General features: G+C 33.2%; 1 protein-coding gene across 8 annotated transcripts in view; it reads left to right on the top strand.

Moving 5' to 3' along the window:
• LOC112467652 overlaps window positions 1–24,167 on the top strand; it is a 139,890-nt gene that overhangs the window by 96,094 nt on the left and 19,629 nt on the right. For 5 of the 8 annotated variants that reach the window (XM_025036348.1, XM_025036350.1, XM_025036347.1 and 2 more), the window contains one exon: window positions 13,366–16,642. The exons of the other annotated variants lie outside the window; for them this stretch is intronic. In XM_025036348.1, the coding sequence (XP_024892116.1) occupies window positions 13,366–15,504 (2,139 nt within the window). In that variant the 3' untranslated portion in view covers window positions 15,505–16,642. Of the gene's footprint in view, window positions 1–13,365; window positions 16,643–24,167 lie in introns of those variants that run through there. 8 annotated transcript variants of the gene reach the window in all.

The raw sequence follows: 24,167 nt of genomic DNA, 5'->3' as shown, positions 1-24,167 counted from the left end.
TCCCGGCACGATCGATGAACATTAGTTTGGTCTTGCTTCTGTTTATGTGGAGTCCCAGTTGCATACTCTCGACCTCCACCCTACGAAGCAGCTCCGCTAGCTCGCTTTTGGTTGCACCCAAAATCGTGGTGTCATTCGCGAACCTGAGATTACTGATCTTCCTCCCAGTTATCCGGACACCCCCCCGTCCAGCCCTCCAGCACTTTGCGCATGATATATTCGCCGTAAAAGTTGAAAAGCTTCGGTGATAAGATGCAGCCCTGTCGCACTTCCCTTCGTGCGCTGAAAGGCCCCGAAGTGGCATCCTCTAGTCGGACTTTACATGTGCCATCCAGGTACAGGTTTTGCACAAGGAGTATCAAGTGTTCAGGAACTCCCATCTTTCTCATCACCTCGAACATTCTCTTCCAGCTGACGCAGTCGAACGCCTTGGCATAGTCAATGAAACACATCAGTAATGGCACATTAAATTCTCTGCTCTTCTCAATCAGCTGTCGGACGTTGAGGATTTGTTCGCGTGTGCCTTTTCCTTTGACGAAATCAGCCTGTCTTTCTGAGATATGCCGGTCGATGTAATTTTCTAGTCTTGCCTTAATTATACTCAAGAGTATCTTACTAGCATGTGACAACAGTGATATTGTTCTGTAATTTTCACATTTGCGGGTTGAACTCTTTTTGTGTAGAGAGACAAGTAGTACTCAGACCAGTCATCCGGCCATCGTCCAGTACTCCAGACCCTCTGGCAGATGAAGTGGAGCATGTGCGTGCTCTCTGGGCCTGGGTTCTTGAGCATTTGGGCTGTGACTCTAATTGACTCTATCGCCTCCGCTAGTTTTGTGTTTCAGTCTTGCCATGGCCCATTCCATCTCCGCAAGATGAGCGGAGCAACTGTTGAATAGTTCAAGCAACTATTCAAGGTCAAACTAATGACACCATCTTATGTGCCCCTCGAAACCATACAACTTTTGAACGTCATTGTCTGTGCCGAAAAAAACAATTTTTTTTCTGACAAAATTGCGTCTGAACACTACTTTTTAAATAAGAGCAATTTGAAGCTAACGAATGATCGCTCTAGGACATACCTATATACATATATCAAAAATTTCGGAACGGTTAATTATCTAAAAAAATATCGTTTTATTGGAAAAATGTTTCAGATAAAAGTTGGAGAGTTCAAAGGGAACCAGTCGACGATCTTATTAGATTTTGGCTTTGAGGCCCATGTTGAGCCCAGCTGAAACATTTTTCCAATAATCCAATACGTTCAGAGATAATTTGCCGTTCCGAAACTTTTGGTACGCATGGTATATACATATTTACATACATATTTATATGTATACAGAGTATTTCCAGGTCAAGTCAATAAAATTTCAAGGGGATGGTAAGGTTTGAAATTTCGAAAAATTCAATTTTTGGTTTTTTACATATTCTGGTAATGTGATTCTTTAAGATAACTCACGAACGGCTGTAGATATTAACTTGGTTTTTTTTTCTTTAATGAAGATAACGGATTTTTTCGTAAACTGAACCTATTTTAGTGCACAAAGATTAATTTTTTGTAACTGTTTTAACTACAAATAACTTAAATTTTTTGAAATTTTTTTTTTTTTAGCTGCCATTGTTGCAAACTTGACGTACTTTTTCAGACTTTAGGTTCAGTCTATAGAGAGGGATCTTACCAACAAAATGGCACCAAAAAATTGAAAAAGTCTATCTTGTTCACCAGGAATCATGGCAAGAACAGAGCAGTGCGCAAATCGTGCGGTTGCCTTCAATCATCAATATCACCCTTAATTATTTATATCCTTAAGACTTTTACGTCTCGTTTTGTTCGTTAAGAAAACACTAATAACATGCTTCAAAAGAAAATTATGTATGTTTATTTGTTTGTTTATAAACGACATTTGAATTTTATCCAATTTTCGGCCGTTTAAACATTACCATTCCCCTTCAATGTCTTATAGGAAATTGTATTTGGAACAAAAGTTCCCATAAACATAAGTCTGAAAACGCTTCATTAAACTGTTATAGCTATTAAACTTCGAAAAATCACGTTTTTTTGATGATTTTTTAAAATATCTTTAAAACCTTTTATTTATTTGAAAAAAACTAACGAAATAAATCTGATAGGTAATTCAATAACTTAAATTACACCAATTTTATTTAATTCTGATAAGGCGTTTAAAAAAATTGATGTAATTTAGGTTGTTATTGAATCATTCAGATTTATTTTGTTACTTTTTTCATATAAATAAAGAGTTTTGAAGTTATTTTTAAAAATTATTTTAAAAAACATGATTTTTTGAAGTTTATTATCTATATATTTTATCTATATCTATATATATAAGTCACGTCTGTCTGTCTGTCTGTCTGTATGTACGCGAACTACTCATTCGTTAGTGGACCGAATTTTTACCAAAAGTATATGAAACAGGAGTAGAATTTCCCGGGGATGAAAATGTCGTGGCCATTTTTTTGCTACCGATTTTCTGGAAACCGATTTTTCTAATTCTTCTAATTTTTCGGGAAATAATTGACTGAATTTAAAAGAAATATATATGAAACAGGGGTAGAATTTTCCGGGGAGTGCTATAAAGTGTATAATTTTTCGTTACCGATCTTTTTGAAAGCCGGTTACAAAATTATTTCAATTTTTTGGAAATTAATTGACCAAATCTTAAAAAATTATATGAAGTAGGGGTAGAATTTCCCGGGGATTGGGGAAATTCGTATCAGAAAATTTTCCAATTTTTCGGAAATTAATTGGCCGAATCTCAAACAATTGTATATGAAATAGAGGTAGAATTTTCTGGGGAGTGATATAAAGTGTTTTATTTTTCGTTACCGATCTTTTTGGAAACCGGTTACAAAATTTTTCCAATTTCTCGGAAAATAATTGAATCTTAAAGAATTACATATGAAATAAAGGCAGAATTTCCCCGGGATTGCTATAAAATGTATAATTTTTCGTTACCGATTTTTTTGGAAACCGGTTACAAATTTTTTGAAATTTTTCGGGAATTAATTGACCAAATCTTAAAGAATTATATATGAAATAGCAGTCGTGTCAAAATTTTTTTAATTGTTGGAGGATAAGTTTAATTTTTTATTAATGGATAATTTTTCATTAATGAATTGATTTTCTTGAAACCGGTTACGAAGTTTTTCCAATTTTTCTAAAAAGGTTTTCGATTTTTGTTTAAAAAAATGTAGGTACGTGATTGTTCTAATTTCCTCAAATTTTGAGATATTAGCTAAATTTTTTTAAAGATAATTTTTCGTTACTTTCTTAAAAACAATGCCCAAATTTTTCTAATTTTTCGGGGATGGCGAAGATGTGTATAATTTTTCATAATCAATTTTTTGGAAACCGGTTTCAAAATTTTCTAATTTTTTTAGGATGGCTACGATGAATTTATAGAAAAATTGCTAATAATAAAAAGGTTTCCGATTTCTGCTCCAATTTCCGTAAATTTTGAGATATCAAGCTAAATGTTTTTATGGATAATTTTTATAGATAATTTTTCGTTACCAATTTTTGTGAAAACCGGTTACAAAATTTTTCAAATTTCTCGGGAGTTAATTGATCGAATTTCAAAGAATTGTATATGAAATAAAGGTAGAATTTCCTGGGGTTTGCTATAAAGTGTATAATTTTTTGTTACCGATTTTTTTGGGAACCGGTTACAAAATTTTTACAATTTTTCGGGAATTAATTAACCATATCTTAAAGAATTATATATGAAATAGGAGTCAAAATTTTTTTAATTTTTGGAGGATAAGTTTATTTTTTTTATTAATGGATAATTTTTCATTAAGAATTGATTTTTTTGAAACCAGTGCCAAATTTTTCTAAGTTTTCGATGATTTCGAAAAAAGAAAATAAAATAGAAGAAAATAAAAGAGAGTTAATAATGGATCAACGGAGGGTAAAAACGCGCGAGGCACGAGCAAAAATAAAATTTAAAGACTTTTATATAAAGGATTACATTTTTGAAATATTTGACAATATGCTAATCTGCATCTATTATATTATCTATTATTTTTTATTTAAAAAAAAAAAATTCGAAGAGATGTAGGTTAGAGTTTGAGGAGAAAGAATATCAAAGATGCTCCTAATTATTGAGTGAGTTTGGGGAGAGGGGAATAGATTTTGAGCCAACGCGAAGCACGGGCAAAAAATCTAGTAACTTTTTAACAAAACGTTTCCGAACCTGTATTTATAGGAACTTTTTTGTTCTAATTCAATTTCCTATAAGATCTTGAATTTTTATTGACCTCACCTAAAACATTCTATATAGGTACAATATATATCCTGTATACATGTATATACATACATTATGTGAAATAATTTTGAAACTGTTATGGAACGTAGTTAATTCCTGTCGTCATATGAAATGAAAAGTAGGTATATTATTATGATTGTATAACTATGTACAGGATGGTTATCTAAACCAAAACACCAGAATATCTATGTGTATCTATGTGTATGTTATATATTTAAACATACATAAAAATGACAGTAATGAAATTACTCCATTTATATGGAGAAAGATTACTTTCTCAAAATTACTGTTTTCTAGTTTTTCAAATTTATTAATTTTCTTTGTAAAATATAATTATATTGGCGACGCAAAGATTCTCCCCAGTGCGCCTGATGGTCGCAAGTTGAACTAACGTAAATCAGACAGATTTAAATTGTAAAAGCCAAAATTCGTAAACGATGAATACTAGCTTGTTGGAGCAAAATCTTATTTTTGTTTCATCATGTTATTTTAAGGTATGAATAAAAAGAAATTAAGAATAGTTTCTTTAGTAAAGAAAGTTATAATGGAAAGTTGTAAATAAGGATGATACAAACCAAACTTTCAAAGGAACAGCTTCACTAGTAGGGAGCAATAACATTAAAAAATATTTTGTTTTGGGAATGTTTTATTGTACAAAACTTACCAATTTTAAATCACATGACTAAATATTGTCATAATCTTTAAGTCAGTGGCAACCCTTAAGCAGTACAAAATTTCTTAAATATTATAATTACACATTTATTAAATTTTCTAACACAACTATTTGCACAATTTGATTTTATTTTATTTAATTCCATTGAAATTTCAATTTTATTTCTTTTCATTAAAAGTAAATAAACTTATAGTATAAAATTATAACAATTATTCACATAATTATGGCAAACATCTAATCTTTATTTATTATTATAATATTATAATTAGTGGTGCAATATTAATAGAAATGTAAATAAATCAATAAAAAAATCAGGAATTTATTGATATGAGTTTGAATGGGGAGTGTTTCGCCCCGGAGGCAAGATTTGCGAAATTAGCGCGTTTGCTCAAAGAACCAGAGGAGAGGTAGTTAAAATCCCCTCACGACTAATGATAAAACGAATAAGCGAAAGCGACTCACCGTTTGGTCGGCCGTCTCCCGGAGGGATGTCTTCCTTCCTCGGCAGGCACGTGCAGCAAGCAAGCAGAACAGCAGGCAGGCGGCCGCAAGCAAGCAAGGCAGCAGGCAGGTAAAGCAAGGCAGCAAGCAAAGCGAGGCATCAAGCAGTGAGCAAGGCAGCAGGCAAAGCGAGGCAGCAAGCAGATGAGTAAGAAGGCAGGAAAAGTTCACACTCCAGGAGGATCGAGTGGCTTTCCGGAGATTCGAGTCGGCGCGTGCCGTAGATGTGCCCCGAGATCTCTTAGCGATGAGTGCGTGTGTGCCGTAAGACGACTTGAGTGTGTGTGTATGTATGTGTGTGTGCCGTAGGACAGCTTGCCAAAGAGTGTGTGCCGTAAGACGGCTTGAAGGGCGAATCTGTTTGCGGTCCTGGAACATGTCGCCGCGGGCGAGTAGTTGCTCCCTTTTTGGGGGGAGTGGATGCCATCGGCGGATGGGCGATGGCAGCACCGATAGGTGAGTCGCACAATTCTATTGATCGTGATCCGCCGACGTTTCACGCAAAATTACAAGAAAAATGATAACTAAACTAATAACGATTATTTACAACTATGTACAAGGCGATACGCTGAACAGAGTTGAACCACAGCTAACCTACAACCAGTCTGTCTGCTTTACGCCAGTTTCACATTTTGCCACCAGGAGCGCTTGCGAAATCTTTGCATTGCCAATGGGGACGGCGAGATGACAAGCTCAGCGCAGAGGGCAGCACCGAAAATGGAGACGTGTCATAATGTTTACGTTTAATGAGTAGAGAGGTTTGGAGAATTTTTTAATATGCCGGGAATGTGTGTGTGGCATATGGATGTAAAAATAAGGGAGGGAATCGGTTCCCGAGGGACAAGATATGATGAAAAAACGATAGATCACCGCATATAAAACGCGAGGATTTATGTCCGAATACAAATTTGCTGTGCACAAACCACTTTAGACCTGAGGATTATATTACCACCGGCTTTGAAAGTAGTGAGTTTACAATGAAATTAATAGACATATAATGAAACATATGTTTAGTCGCGAATTTGTATTCGGACATAAATCCTCGCGTTTTATAGCAGTGATGATCCACCGTTTTTTCATCATCTTGTCCCTCGGGAACCAATGCTCTCCCTTATTTTTACATCTATATGCCACACACATTCCCGGCATGTTAAAAAATTCCGAAATATTTACGTTTATGTACACAAATTTTCTCGTTAACGATATGCTCGGTACTCGCGGTGACAGCTCGGTGCGTCTCCAATTTTGTTAGCGCCCCTAGCGGCTAAGAGTGGCACGCGCCGTCCCCATATTTTTCAATATTTACATAAGAGAGAATTTTAAAACAAATTTAATGATGTATATTAATGCATCATTTATTTAAATATATAATAAAGTATTATAATATAGATATAGAAAAAGTAACAGAGAAGATTACTTTCTGGTATAGGTAATACTTGTAATGTTTGTTTATGTGCTTGACTTATCTTTTAGATAATATTCTTTTTCTATAATAAAGAAGATATAAATGAATTCAATTAAAGTAATATAGGTTCAATGTATAATTTTTCTTTAATGAATATTTTTTGTTAATGACAAGACTGAACAATATTTTAATAACATATTAGTTGTACAGTAAAACATTTACTTCTCGTAAACAATGTTTACTTTTAGTAGTTATAAACTAGATGAAAAGTTATAGAAATATTAGCAATACTGATTGCAGAAAAAAATTCATTAGAAAATAGTTTTAAACTTCTCACAAAAATTAAAAAAACACGTATTTTTTTCAAAAAAAAAAATTAGACAAAATTCAAGCTGTTATAACTTTGTTAAACATAAACGAAATTTTAGTTAAAAAAAAAAGAATTTTAAAGCTTAAAATCGCTACTTTTAAAAAGTCACTAATAATTTTTAGTTTCTGTGAATTTGGTAATTTTTACATATAAAAAATTACACGAGCTGGACAAAATAAAAAATTTTCTTCTCACTTTGTGGGCTTGTCATGTGCACAAAAAAAAATCAGCAAATATTTGCGGCTTTCTAACGTGAAAGCTTGAAGTTTTCTCTACAAAATCTTTTTTAAAAAATGTTTCTACAATTTTTTGTTACTGAGTTATCGCGGATTCAATAAGAAATGAGCATTTTGAATTTGATTGCTCATAACTCCGTTAAAAATCAACGTACCACAATTCAAAAAACAGATTCTTAAAGTTGAAACTTTGTTCTATTGAATGATATAATTGCCAAATTTTTTTAAATAACAGGTAGACATGATAAAAATGGATGAAAATAATGTAAAAATTAGCAATTTTTCTCTTTTTTATTTTGACTCAGAAAACAATTGTGCAGAACAACAACATAAATTTGTTTTTTATGTTTTTCTTTGTACCTTTACAATTCCTGCATTAAAAAAAATTTGCCAAATAGCTATGAGATTTTTTTTATGCTTACTTTGGTTTTATGGAGCAAAACTTACAAAAGATTGTGAAATTGCTTAAGAAAGATATATAAAATTGAGGTTATGGGAACTGTTAGGAGAACGAATAAATCTTACGTAAATATGTTATTTAGAAAGATTTGGCAATTATATCATTTGATAGAGCAAAGATCCAGCTTTAAGAATCTGTTCTTTGAATTGCGGTATGTTGATTTATAACGGAGTTATGAGCAATCAAATTCAAAGTGCTCATTTCTTATTCAATCCCCAATAACTCAGTAACAAAAAATTGTAGAAACATTTTTAAAAAAGATTTTGTATGAAAAACTTCAAGCTTTCACGTTAAAAATCCAAAAATATTTGCTGATTTTTTTTGTGCACATGACTGGCCCACAAAGTGAGAAGAAAATTTTTTATTTTGTCCAGCTTGTGTAGTTTTCTATATGTAAAAATTACCAAACTCACAAAAATTAAAAATTCATAGCAATCTTTCAAAAGTAGAAATTTTAAACTTTAAAATTTTTTTTTAAACTAAAATTATGTTCATGTTTAACGAAGTTACAGCTGCAAGCGAATTTTTTTTTTCCAAGAAAAGAAAAAGTGTTCGTTTAATTTTTGTGGAGTGTTTATAAGAGAAGACAATAAAATGGTTAATTTAGAAGTTATAAATATATATCTACACATAACTGTACGATAACTGAAGGGAATTTTCTCATAGAACTGTAAAAAAAATAGACAATTTTTACTTTTTTTTATAGAAAAATAAAAAGGTTTTATGTAAAATTTCTTTATACTTATTATTTAAGGGTTGAATACGCAATTTCAAATAAATAAATATGGCGCATAGAAAAACTGGCGTTAGGACTTAGGACCCTTTTTGGAGATCTAGGGGACAATGGGCGACAAAAGAATACCGTAATTAGACTTGGATGTAAGAGATTTATACTGATAAAAAGTAAATTATTATTTTTAATATAAAGTTGATGGTATCCAACAAGAAATCAATAAGTCGGTCTAGGTGATCACAGAGCTACTTATTTAAAATTTTCAAGCACTAGTAACAAGGATCAAATAATTTAGATTAAATTAAATCTCAACAAGATAGATAAATTGAATTAAATAGAATAATAACTAGTTTGTTTATAAACAAAAATTTAGTTCAAGATTAATACGAGATGTACGACAAACGATTATTTTTTTCTTTTTTGTACACTTCTAACAAATTTTTTAAAATTTTATTAAATAAAGGATTTACTTAGGTCACTTTTTTCTTTCCTTTCTTTTTTTTATTACACTCATTTGCGACGTGACTTATCTTGTTTATTTTAATTAGCTATTGATAAACATGGATCTTCAGCTTGAGTCAAAATCCTACGTTTCCAAACAGACAACACATATGTGGGATATCTTGATATCTATTATCTGAATGTGAGTGTAGCATCTGTGTAGAAGATATTTGCGCGAGATATTTGCTCTGCCCGACTCTTAGGCGACTGGTCAAGAGGTCCACTCAAGATGTCTGTAGTATTTTGTTTATGGTACGATCCTAAGGGACCAAATTTCCTTCTCGCCTAGCCTTTATTAAATGACATAATATGAATGTGTGAGTGCATGAGACTAATATTCATCATCAAAGATTTTCTTTGAGAATTCTTGCTGTACCACAATGCCTGAATTTATTGCCGCAGGTCTGGTAAAAAAGGTAAAAAAAAGGTGCGGTAAATATGCATAAAAGGCCAGTACTCACCTATTTTATTGCCACTTAAATGTTGTAGGTCTTTCTGAGTAATTCTACGTAAGAAAAAAGTGGTAGACGGCATTGGTTTAGAAGATGTAGCAAATTAAAGTTTCACAATTTTTATGCTAAAAGAAGTAATTTGCTGATATATAGGCCATCGCCCCTCTCCCGCAGGCAGGGGTGAGTAGGGATGCACCTCGGTTCGCGTGAAAAGTTAAAAACCCGAACTGTACAATGATAGACCTTGTTTTGCTCTATACAGCTTGAGCATTTACATTTTTTAAGAATTTATATTTATAAATATATTGTAAATGGAAAATCTATGCAGGTTCTGATTTGAAGTGTAATGTTTGAAACATGCAAATCTAAATAAGAAACACAGACAGATCCCATTTAATTACCCTAACGTTTTCCCAAACATTTTTTCTGGTTTACATTTTGTACCAAAATTGAACAAAATATATTAAACACTTTGAATATGTGATACCGGAGGTAGGTATCACTTATAAGCTGATCCGCAGCAAAGAATATCATAATCAAGCATCTCACAGGCTCGCTTCTTATACTAGTGTATGATGATTTTTAATTACGAGAAATGCTAGCGCGTGGTAGCCGCGTAGCGGCAACGTGCGTTACTATAGCGCTTGCGATCGCGGAACGCTCTCGTATCTTCTAATTGAGATCTACTCTGATTAACCAAATAAATAAAGTTACGATTTTAATGGGAAATCCAGACAGATTCTATTTGCTCTGCCCAACATTTTCCTGAAGTTCTTTTATAGTTGGGATAAGAATGGGATTCCTAATTGGAATCACAATATGTTACCCTATTTGAGATATATTTGGGTAATCTGATCAGAATCTTAGCTATACTTGGGAATGTTTGGGAAATTTCTATAGGGGAAGCAGGGGTGGGGTGGGATGGGATGGGATAAACCTCACTTCCTGTGGAAAGTTGCAAACTCATGTGGAATTGTACAACAATAAAAAACAACAACTTATGCTTTTGCCATTGTTAAAGCAGAGAATACTTTGTATTCATATATTTTTTTAAATATAAAATTATATATATACTTTTCAATATCCTAACTATTCTCTGCTTTAACAAATTATTTCTGTTATAGATATTAAGTATTTGTACACAATGCAACTTTTCATACAAAGCGACGAAAGAAGAAAAAATAGGTGTGTTTTTAACTTTTCATGCAAACCAAGGTCCACCCCCACCTACCCCTACTTGCGGGGGAAAGGCGGTAGCTCTCCCCTGCCTACACGTGTACTATCTATACGTACATATCAGCAAATTACTTCTCTTAGAACTAATGTTTATAATACCTAAAAAAAAAATTATAAAATTGTGAAACTTTAATTTGCTATTTCTTGTAAACCAATGCCGTCCCCTACTTATTTCTTGCGTACAATTACTCAGAAAGACCTCTCCTACAACATATTTAAGTAGCGATAAAATCGGTGAGTACTGACCTTTTGCATATTTACTGTAAATTTTTACACAAGTGTATATTTTTAAATGATAAACAGTACACACATCCATATCTAGTCCTACACTTCCTACATCCATTTATTTAAATTTAAATGATGTATGGTGCCTCTGTTTATATGTGATTACCACTTCATAGACTATCTTGCTGAATTTATGTTTAAAAGATTATAATTATGATGAATGCATTGATATTTTTTAATATAGTGAATTTAACATATTCTTTAGATCAATTAAATATTGAATAACATTTTATTATTCCATATATTTATTGATTTTTTGTTATATTATAATTTCACATAGATTTCCAACTTTCCATGCGAAGCATGGAATTTACCTCATGGGATGAGGGTGGGATGAGGTGAACTTCGTTTCGCGTGATAAGTTGAAAACCCATGTAAGACCGTACAATCATAGACCTTTTGCACTATAAGCACCTGGTGGTGTGGAATGGACCTTGCTTTTTCGTGGAAATTGTAAACCCATGTAAAAATTATATTCTGTTAATGAAACTTTTTGTTAATAACTTTTTAATAAAGAACAGATAATTAAAATCTTAAAATCTTAAAATCTTCTGAAGGTTACTCAGGAAAGTGCCTTCTATAATATATGCCAAGGTCAAGGTCATAGGAACTTGGTCTTTTATGTAACACGTGCATGGAAAGTAGCCCATTACGCACGCTACGCGTGCGTGATAGACCACTTTCCACGCACTTGCAACATAAAATAGGGTGTGCAAGCCGTGCTGTAAGATGAAAATTCACGGGTGCGGAGTTGACGCACGAGCCTTAAGGCCAGCTCAGCGAGGACAGAAACCTCGCGTAGAGCAAAAGGGCAAAAGCTGGCTTGATCTCGATGTTCAGTACCCATAGAGACTGCGAAAGCACGGTCTATCAATTCTTTTGGCTTAAAGAGTTTTCAACAAGAGGTGTCAGAAAAGTTACCACAGGGATAACTGGCTTGTGGCGGCCAAGCGTTCATAACGACGTCACTTTTTGATCCTTCGATGTCGGCTCTTCCTATCATTGCGAAGCAGAATTCGCCAAGCGTCGGATTGTTCACCCGCCAACAGGGAACGAGCCTTAAGGCTCGTGCGTCAACTCCGCACCCGTGAATTTTCATCTTACAGCACTTGTTACACAAATAACTATTATTCGATATATTTACCATAACTGTTTTGGTTTATGAGATTGACACGACAGTTCTGAATTTGCTTAGATCAGACTCAATGGAATACTTCTCGAGGAAAGTGAGTCCGTTAGTTGCGCCTTAGTTTTTTTCGTAAAGCATAAGAACAATATTTATAAAGAATCACGCAAGAAAGTATACGATGACAGATATAGTATTACAAGTTATACTGCTATCCCAAAAACTCATTCATTTATTCAATGAAGAATTGCATTAATGACATTTTAAGTACATTTTGAAATAAAACTCATGAAAAGAATTAGGAAGTTAAAAATGTAATATAATATAGATGTAAAACAAACATTATGACGTATATTAAGAAACAACTTCCTCAAATATTATTTTTTTTATACCTGTTATATTAAAGTAAAAATATTTTGCGCACGTTATCTATTTAAAGTAAACTACACATAAAATAAATAACACATAATTTAATAGTAATTAATAATACATTACTATTGTGTGAATTTATCATAAAGTTTTCTTTAAAGTAAGTATTAAAAGAATATATGGCTCTGTTCTTGAGAAGCCGATTTTTAGAACACATTGTAACATTGAGGAAAGTGATATTTTCCTCTTTAAATTGAGTAATTTTAATTGTCTCTTTTTTTGTATGTTTAAGAGTAATGAAGATATTTCGACATTTTGTTTTACGCACCCTTGTACAATAATTAATTTACTTTGAGGTCGACTTATTGTATCCATAAATTCTTATCTAATGTTTAATCACTCACAACACAACTAATGTCGATTTTTCTCTGACCCTTTCCTTCTTTCGTGTTTTACCGTTATTAATTTCTATATTTTTTGTTATTTATAATTTGACATTAAATTCTTAACTACACGACAAATGGAATTTCATTTAATGACGACAAATGCAAACTCCAAACATTTTTGTCAATTGTGAAATGCCATGTGTATATGTTGTGCGTCTTGCTTTATGTGATACACTTTTGCATGTGCTTGATTTATTGAAACCACCACCTACTATCAAAATTACTATCAATTTTCACTAATTTTCCTGCATGCTATCTTCATCAAATTTTTATGCGCTGCATAAAGTGGTTATGCTCAAGCTTGCAATCTCTCTCATCCACGGTATCTAGCATAGAATCCCTTGGCGCTCCGTCAACTTTGAAACTTCCTCTGTGGGATAAGGCATCGGCAGAGTTTTGTTTCGCAAAATCGCGAGAACTATTGACAAAACCGAGTGCCTGGGCTTCATACATGGATATTGACTTGAATACACATACATTAGAAAATGCGACAACAAAACAGAATTTAGTCAAGTCAACTGAATTCTTGGAGAATGGAAATAGAAAAGATCACCTAAATTGCGAGGGCCTCACTGATGCGAATACCAAATTAAACGTCCGACATCAGAACGGTAAGAAATTTAATATAGAAAATTCAAATTACGATTTCCCATGCGATATAAAGAGAGTATCTACAAGTTACGTTGAACGTTATTTTGAACAACCGAAATACTGTGACGATGAAACTACTCCAGGATGCACCAGCAAAAAGATATATTTTAGAGAAGAAAAATTGGACAAATATGATAAAATTAATAATTTAGAACAGCCTAATAAATCGACTTATTATTCGAACATTCAAGAACAAAGCTCGTCAGCCGGTGTTAGGTCTAAACAGGTATTGCAAAATAAATTAAGCAATTGTGAACTGAAGGATTGTAATATCATGCATTTCGAATCGCAGCCTGATGAAAATTTTGATATTTTGAAAGGGAAAGCAACGAACTTTGAATCTCCTTGCAATAAGCCGGACAAGTTTGACGTAGCGAGGGATAAGACGACGAACTTGGATCTTGGTACGCGACCGAAAATTCCCGTTACCTTTGCTGAATCTACAAAAATGAACATCACAAATTTTACCAAGAAAATTGACCTGTCAAAATCTAGAGCCGCAAACGTATCCTTTGTGTCAAGGAAATCCAGTCAAAACATGAACACCGTCTACGACTCATCAGATAGTATTAAGACTAACATGAAGACTGGTGGATCAGAGTCCAGTCCAAGAAGTAATATAGAGACGGTAAAAATAAACATACAAAGCTTTCGTAAAGTCGAACAAAACCAGAACAGTCACGAGGGCTTTCCGTTTGTAATATCCAGCAATCCTATATTTATTGCTGAATCAGAAAAAAAGGAATCTCCTATATATAGCAGCTCCGAGAGTTTGCGAGTAAATTTCCAACGTCTCAGACGAAAATCTGATGTCGAAGCTAGTCAGGTAGAACTTAATAGTAAACTCTTAGCTGAAAAATATCAACGTGAAATTTCTGGCTTAGAGAGCGTAAAAAATTACTTGGACTCCAAGAAAGCTCAAAATTTAAACTTGGGCTTGGGCAAGTTGACACAGAACATGATACAATTAGGCAAGAATATCGCACAAAATTCGAGAAATTTAGAAACAGCGTTACCAAAGTCGCTGGTCTCCAATATGAGAAATCTGGATTTATCAGCGTCATCCCAAACATCTTTGCGAAGCTTAAACATACCGATTCAAAAGCCCAAGCATTTGGACTTGAACATTCCATTACAAAATCAATCGCCGATTAATACGAAACTGAACTTGATTAAAAAATCAAACCCTTCAACGAGTCCAACTCTACATCAACACATTTTAGAGCCGCCAAAATTATATCAGAACGATCCTATCAGAAAGGAGCTACCAAAATTGGATATGCTTGCGAAGAAGTTTTCTGGCGCCGCCATTTATCGACATAGGACATCATCCTTGTCGGAGAGTAGGAAACCTCCAATAAAGAATATACGCAGATCTTTTCATCCCAAAAACGATTCTAGTGAGGACTCGGATTCGATTTCACACTCAGAGACGGACATCAGGAGTCGTCTGCGTTACAAACGCAGACACAAGAAAATTCAGCATAATCTACGTTTGAATTTCAAAAATAAGACTTCATTTCTGCATCCTGATTCCGCTAAGGGATTGTCCGCAGTTGAACTCTGCGGAAAGTCACCGCCCCCATCGACGAGTTTCTTGAACTCACTATCGCCACCATTCTCTTCCAGAAACAATCTGCTTTCTTGGCCGGAAAGTGCACCGAGTTCTAGCCTGACATTTACTAGCAATTCCGATCTTGATTCAGACACGAGTTCCGAGTATCCGGAATTCACGAACGACGTACTGACATTTCCTCCTTCCCCTGCTCCTTAAAATTCTAAAGAATTTAGTTTCAACCTTGATCAATTTAGATGTGGCTTTTCTATATGTCAAGTCTAAACAATCTTGCAAAGTGATTGGCGAAATTATTTACGAATGCATGCTATTTATATTAATTCTTTATAAATTTAATATACTTAGATTGGTGATTGAATAATTAGATTGATTTTGCTTTAAAAAAAAGTCAAAGTTGCAGTAATTACGATAAAAATGTTTTTATTTTATTTAAATTATGCTCTTTAGCATCGATATAGCGAGTGACGCTGTCAGCAATTCGGGCGAGAATAATTTGCAATTTACAGTCAACTTCTGTCATTCTAAGATCATGAATATTTTTTTTATTCCAAAATGTTGCTTTTTTGTCCTCACTCTTATTCTAATGCTCAAGATGAAAATGTTATATGCGCATTTTATAATTTATGTTTTCATTCTAACATAATTAACTCGTCATATTTAATTACAAACCATAATGAGAAAGCAGTGCAAGAGGAGAATTATAGTTTAATGGAAAATAAACTATGATAACAGAAAAAATAGAAAAAGGATCTTAGAATAAAGTATTCCTGTATATATTTCTGACTATTCCAGTATAGTTTGCAGCAAAATTTTCGCGACTTAAGTCTCTAATATCTTTTAAAAGCAATCTCAGTTTTAGGTATAAAACATTAAATGAAGGAAGGAAATGAACTAAATAATGAGGATATGATGAGTGATATGATGAGCAAGTTGTTTTTAAATGAAAAATTAGAAGTGCTGTTAGAAGGAAAACTTTGGAAACATTAGAAACTATGGCAAATTTTTCCAAGCAATAAAATAGGATTTCTATTAATCATTTCAGTTATTGACTCTCCTTATCGGTGCCACTCGTTTATATTGGCGTTAAAAAGAAAAAAATTATAATAAATTATTTTATTTGCATCGCATATGTACATATACATGTATATATGCGCAGGTACAGGGAGCTTTCCAGCAAGCGACAAAAGTCGGCACAAGTATCATATTATCTTTGTTACTCATTGCTAAAAAAGAAACATAGAACGATGTTTGTATTGACTTGTGTTGCTTGCTGGAAAGCTTCCATAATCATTGTTTTTCAAAAAATAAAATCAATTTCACACTTATCGTTTAAGGCTCCTGGGTAGTCACCGCGGCCATATTGGATTCTTACTATCGAGGCGAGGAAAACACCCAATTTTGTTATGCATGCCATTTTCAAATAAAAAGACATTTCAATAAAACATCACTATAGATCGTTTCAGAACACTTCCAAAATTGGCCGAAAACTACCCTTTTCCCTCGACAATAAACAAACAGCCATAAAACGAAGCCTAAACATACGGGAAAAACAGCCGTTTAACGACTATCGAAAGGAGGTGAAAACGTTCCTTCCGCATGCAAATCTTACTTTTCGGCCAATTTTACGACTTTCACGAATACGTTAAACGTTAGAGCACAAGCACAGAGCAAATAATAAAGAAATAGCACGCACAACAAAATAGGTTGTCAACATGTCACAAGACAGAATTCTCCATTGGAGAGAGTGAGAGGAGAGAGTGGCGTCGCCACCGTCAACGCAGAGTTCTCGGCTCAGGGACCAGGAGCCTTAAATTGCGTAAAAACGTTGAATCATTTACTGTTATGTATATAATACAAAATTCTCGAACAAAATATTTGAGAAAATTATTAATAATTTTAACTTTATTTTTTGTATTATTTTATTTTACTAGAGAAAAGTGAAGAAATGACATATATACGATACAAAAACGTAAAATCAAAATAGATAATTAGTTTATTATATTAAATAAATCACTTTATTATATTATTTCTCTAGTCGACTATAAATAAATCATTTTATTATAAGGAATTAATATAAATATATGTTAAATTACTAAATATCACATCTGGATTATTTAAGAAGTTGCAAAACTGCTGCTACAAATTTTAATTCTAAATATTAAAACAGTAATTTTTTTGAGAGGCTGTAATTGAATAACCATATTCCAAAACGTATGGTTTTATATACCTGTACACTATATTTAGTCTGATTACATAATGTATTACATATATAATTAATCATAATATTTTTGTTATATATTTTTTGTTATATATTCTAAGATATATTATTGTAAATATTTTGTTTTAATGATTAAGTATTTATTAGACTCAAATTCCATTTTTTCTCACAATTTATTATAAACAGTTTTATATATGGAATCATAACTAAAGAAAAATATTTAAATTTTAACAAATTAATTAAGCGAATGGTATATATGATATGCAAAATTATATAATTATACATATATTGGGTGTTCTAGGTCAGGTCAATGAAACTTCAGAGTCTTATAGGAAATTGAATTTGAAACAAAGAAGTTTATAGGAAAGTTTATAGGAACTTTTTTGTCCTAAATTCAATTTCTTATAAGACCCTTTATTGATCTGATTTTTAATACCCTGTACAGAAGATAATTGAAAAAGATGTGCGAAGTAATAATTTATATATGCTTAGCATGCTTGCATGTTGTACTAATCATCAAACTAGATAATATTAATATTTAATGGAACAGTTTGGATGTATTTACATGTTTTTAGCAATTGTATATGTATTTGAAGAATTGATATAAAGTTCATGACATACAGGATGTTTTAAAAAAAGTATCCCATATTTTGAGAACAGGTAGTACTCATCAAAATAAGAAGAAAATGTCCAGTGAACAGTGGGTCCTAAATCAAATACTTGTTGAGATATGGACCAATTTTTATTGTACACTATAAGAAGTTTCTATGTGGTTTCTATTCATTTTCATACTTTTTAAATAAAAAAATACAAATGTTTATACAATACAACGTTTATATGTTGTTGATACCTGATAATGACTAACAATTAAACCTTACTGCACTGTAGAAATAACAACTAATATAAGAAGAGGACAATGTTTATTATTTAAAAACCTTGGTGTATTTAACATCCATCGACGACATAGAGACATTGTAGGAATGTGTATTTTTTTATTTAAAATGCATGACAATGAATGGAAACAACATTGAATACCTCCTATAGTATACAATAAGATTAGTCCATATCTCAAGATTTGATTTAGGACCCATATTCACTGAATATTTTTTCTTCTTATTTTGATGAATACTTTCTGCTTTCAAAATATGGGACTTTTTTTTAAACACCCTGTATATGTATCAGTAAGTTTATTGCTACCAGGTTTTATATAAGCGTGATTTATATAATATATGTTTGCATCTACATATTTTTCAATAATTGGAGTATTTTAATAAAAATATCAGAAGTTCTCAAACTGGACCCACACAGCACAGGATATTTTGAGGGACATTTGTGCATCCGCTGGATATCCACCGGTTATTGAGATATCCCACTTTATCTGTAGGACGTCCCTCAGATAAAGTGTGCTGTGTGGGGAATACGCAATCAATGGATACGTTAACTTTTTTTATTAAGCATTATTCAGATCTTTCAGTAAAGAGAAAACCTAAAGATAAGAAAATAATTAATCGATAATCTAAAAATAATAATCTGATGATGAGAATGAGGTAAAACTGAAGATTAAGGGCGACCTCACCGATTTCAATGACCTTGATGTATGTTGTCAAGGTCATGACCCCGAGTGACCTTCAGTAGGTTTTAGCCGTCGCTCGCTATTCGTTAAAAAGTTATTAACAAAAAAAGTTTGGAAAATATAGCAGATATTTTGAGTATTGGAAGGCATAAATGACTAATATATATGTCGAAATAGTTCACTCATACACTTTCCACGCAAAACGAGGTGCCACATAGGTTCGTGACGCGCTTTACAAGCTCGAAATATATAAACCTACTTAGTTTATTGTAATTCTTTATCACCCCTTTGCGGTCACATGGGTTCGTGGCGCGCTTTAAAAGTATTTAAGTGTTTAAAGCGCGTCAACTAACCTATATGTAGGTTAGTGACGCGATTTAAAAGTATTTAAGTGTTTAAAGCGCGTCACTAACCTATGTGTTTAAAGCGCGTCAACTAACCTACATAAGTTAGTTGACGCGCTTTAAACACTTAAATACTTTTAAAGCGCGTCCTTCCGAAGGTCAGTCAGGAGGGTGACCCTGACAACATATGTCAAAGTCAAGGTCATCGGAGGGTGGTCCCTATTACTGCATAATTACCGTTTTTTATGCCTTCCAATACTCAAAATAGCTGCTATATTTTCCAAACTTTTTTGTTAATAACTTTTTAACGAATAGCGAGCGACGGCTAAAACCTTCTAAAGGTCACTCGGGGTCATGACCTTGACAACATATATCAAGGTCGTTGAAATCGGTGAGGTCGCCTTTAATCTTCAGTTTTATTTAATTTTCTTTACATAATATTGTAGGAAATATTAAAACAAATTTAATGATTACCAACACATCATTTTTTATAGAAAATAGAAAGAAAGATAGATACACAACTTATTTGTGAACCTAGTACCATTAAAAAAAGAAGTTCGGATATATGGCATAATTAAATACTAATTTATTGCTTTAGTCTCGAATTTATTGTTCCTATATCCATTTACAAGAATGGAAATTAATATAAAAAATGAGGGTGCTGACTTTACACTCCCTTACTTTACTACTCCCAAAAAACACTTATAGAATAGCGTAAGCAAAAAACTAATATACCAGAAGTTTTTGCTAATTTTCTTGCTCTAAAATGCTGTAAAGAGATGTCGAAAATATTGAATGATTATGGATGTACCGATAAGATTATTGTAACGGCGTAAAAGCAAAAAACAAGCAAAAATAAATAGTTAACCATATCCTGACAGCACCGTACGCAGCAAGCACGTTGCTATGATGTGCTAACTCGATCGTCGCACGTAACGTTACAGCGTCTCAACTGGAGTTTGAAACGTGATTAACACGTCGTTGTCACGTAACTAACAGCCAAATTCCTGGTGACAGAGACGTTGCAGTAACGTATATTTGTAACTTTATGCGACGTGTTGAGCACCTATTGGCGATCTTAAAATGGTTGACTGGTTGTGAAAAATCAAGATTGATTTTTACTATATTATGTATATAAAATACTTGACAGACAAGTATTATTGTACCTGGTTGAAGCAAAAATTAAAACAAACAAGCATACGTCAAAAATCAAAATAACGTCAAACTTTGATCATAGATGACTAAAAATAACGATGACGACATTTCAAGACATTAAAAAGACGTGATTTTACGATCTTTTTGGTCTTCTAATGACATTTTAATAATGTAGAAGATTGTAAAAATCAAAATTATATACAAAATTATAATTAAAAAATGTATTATTTAAAAAAAGTATTATTTTGTCATTTTGACGTCTTTGGACCAGAATTGTATTTAACATACAGTAAGAACCAATTTTCTATAAATATAATTACAATTTTTTGAAAAACTAAAACTGGTTTTTTTATATTACTTAGATAAAATACATGACAGATTAAAATGCATTATTATACTTGATTGTAGCAAAAATTAAAACAACCTAGGTAGCATACCTACACCTACGTCAAAATGACGTAAAAAATTGGTGATTACTGGTCCAAAGACGTCAAAATGACAAAATAACACTTTCTTTAAATAATACATTTCTTAATTATAATTTTGTATATAATTTTGTGATTTTTACAATCCTCTACATTATTAAAATGTCATTAAAATGTCATTAAAAAAGGTCATAAAATCACATCTTTTCGTGTCTTGAAATATCGTCATCGTTATTTTTAGTCGTCTATGACCAAATTTTGATGTCATTTTGACATATGCTTGTTTGTTTTAATTTTTGCTTCAACCAAGTACAACAATACTTGTCTGTCAAGTATTTTATATACATAATATAGTAAAAATCAATCTTGATTTTTCACAACCAGTCAACCATTTTAAGATCGCCAATAGGTGCTCAACACGTCGCATAAAGTTACAAATATACGTTACTGCAACGTCTTCGTCACCAGGAATTTGGCTGTTAGTTACGTGACAACGACGTGTTAATCACGTTTTGAATTCCAGTTAAGACGCTGTAACGTTACGTCGCTTTGTTCAACTAATATAGAGTAAAAACGACAAAGGTGCAAAAATTAAAATGTCAAAATTGCCGGGACGGAGTTGTCACACCCCCGGGGCGGAGTTGTCACTCCATTCTCGGACTGGATTTTAAATAAAAATTCATAATTTCGATCATGAAAAATGATAGGATACATTTTATTAATTCTTTTTTAATAGAAAAATGGAAACATTAATTAAAAACACGATGGCGAAAAATAATTATAAGAAAAGCGCACGCACTTATGTGTCCTACGCTCGCACAAAATGCACTGTTTCTTGTCAACTCTGTTCTCTGTCATCTCTGAGCACACGCAGCACATATTATCCAATCTCGTCCTCGTTATCGTCTCTAATCTTATCCGTCTTCGACGGAATCCGACCACTGCTGCTTTCTTGACTTTGATTTTCGCTTGAAGCCTTCATGATATCGTACGGCTACGTCATCCAACTGTTCTTTCATCATTATTCTTCTTCAGCCAGTCGTTCAACGTAGTTCTCGGGACTCCAAATTTTTTTTGCGGCTATTTTTGTCGTAAATTTTATCTATTGGATTTTTTTATCTTTTTTCATCGCAAGAACTGTTTTCCTAAGTTGCTTCTTGTCGACGGGAGTCGTTTTGCGATGGTACGTGCGTACCATTTTCTTGCAATTGTGAAATAATAGAATGACGCATTTGCAACGAAAAATAGAGTGAAACCACCGGGATAAAGTTGTCACAGACGATTTATCGAGTCCGCCCTGGTGGCTTGGTGACCACTTCGCCCCGGACATAGATTTTAAGTTTGATCGCTCATGAAATATTACAAATCAACGAAAATAAAAAAACCACTGAATTTGTGTGCAGCATGCATTACTCTTCAGAATCACTTATCTCGAGATTTGGAGAGAAAATAATATTTAAAATATTAAAAATTTTCGACGCGCAAGAAAGAGTGACCCCAAAAATCGCCTATTTTTGGTCCCGCGATATTGGAACTGAATTGTGTGTCAAGTGATACCTTATGACAAGACATCAATCACAAAAAATTTTTAAGTTAAGGTGAGAATTGATTCCAGAGATATGGGAGGTCAAAGTAGTAAAAATTTATTAACTTGTCAGCCCGTACGCTTTAAAGCACGAATTTTTCTTTCAGTCCGATAATTTAAAACTTCGTACCCGGGGGTTTTGCTAGCTGCTGACAATGAATTTGTCAGATTTTTCACACATACTTATGGATCGATTTACTTAACAAAAAAAAAGAAATTAAAACATTTTTTAAATACATAGTCCGCCATATTAAATCGGCCATTATAAATTTTAAAAATCTGACTTCAAATTCATTGTCAGCAGTTCGTTGTATTAATTTGACAAAATTAAAAATCCTTTTCCAGAATTGCAGTACATACATTAATGATTCGGGGGAACTCCGATTTTATATAGAAAACGAGAAAAAATTACGGAAGTACAGATTTTCTTACTTCCTTTCCTACTTTTATCCTAATATGGCGTCTCGAGTTGCGGCGAGCTGTCAGCTCGTCACAAGATGTATTTCATATAAGAGATATACCATTGGTACGAACGCGAAATCAAGTTTCCCCGAATTGCACAACAAGAAAAACCCTCCAAATCAAGATTTGGAAGCGTAATATAAAAGTATAATGTCGATGTGCATTGTGCGTATGTGTGCGTGCAATATGTAGCCTTGTCTATATCTTTGTTTATACAAGGACAGATATAGTCGATAACATAGAAAATGGTAATTTTGTCGGTTATACGGCTCCAGCATCCCTTAAGGGGATGCTGGAGCCGTCTGTTTTACCGGCATTTTTTGTCGGCACGTAGCGTCGTATTAATTTGACAGAATTAAAAATCCTTCTCCAGAATTGCAGTACATACATTAATGATTCGGGGGAACTCCGATTTTATATAGAAAACGAGAAAAAATTACGGAAGTACAGATTTCCTTATCCTACTTTTATCCCAATATGGCGTCTCGAGTTGCGGCGAGCTGTCAGCTCGTCACAAGATGTATTTTCATATAAGAGATATACCATTGGTACGAACGCGAAAACAAGTTCCCCCGAATTGCACAACAAGAAAAACATCGATAAACCCTCCAAATCAAGATTTGGAAGCGTAATATAAAAGTATAATGTCGATGTGCATCGTGCGTATGTGTGCGTGCAATGTAGCGTGCTATCCTTGTCTATATCTTTGTCTATACAAGGACAGATATAGTCGGTGAGCACTTCTTTATCGACGCTGATCGAGTTCGGCTACGGCTTCAGCATCCCCTTAAAGCGTACGGGCTGACGAGTTAATGAATTTTGACTACTTTGACCTCTCATATCTTTGGAATCAATTCTCACCTCAACTTAAAAATTTTTTGTGATTGATGTCTTGTCATAAGGTATCATTTGATACACAATTCAGTTCCAATATCGCGGGACCAAAAATAGGCAAAAAACCACTGATTTTGGGGTCACTCTTTCACTTTTGACATCCGAAAACACGTTTGCCTTAATGAAAATCACAACGTGGCGTATAATCTCACTAAACTCCGTTGGTCACATGGGCACCATAAGTAGCGTTACAATATTAATGGCG

The sequence above is a fragment of the Temnothorax curvispinosus genome, unplaced genomic scaffold, assembly GCF_003070985.1.
Source record: "Temnothorax curvispinosus isolate PA1 unplaced genomic scaffold, ASM307098v1 QBEX01017734.1, whole genome shotgun sequence".
In the NCBI taxonomy this organism is placed as follows: domain Eukaryota; kingdom Metazoa; phylum Arthropoda; class Insecta; order Hymenoptera; family Formicidae; genus Temnothorax; species Temnothorax curvispinosus.
Note: the sequence above shows the minus strand (reverse complement) of the source record. Positions and strands in the feature narration are given on the sequence as shown.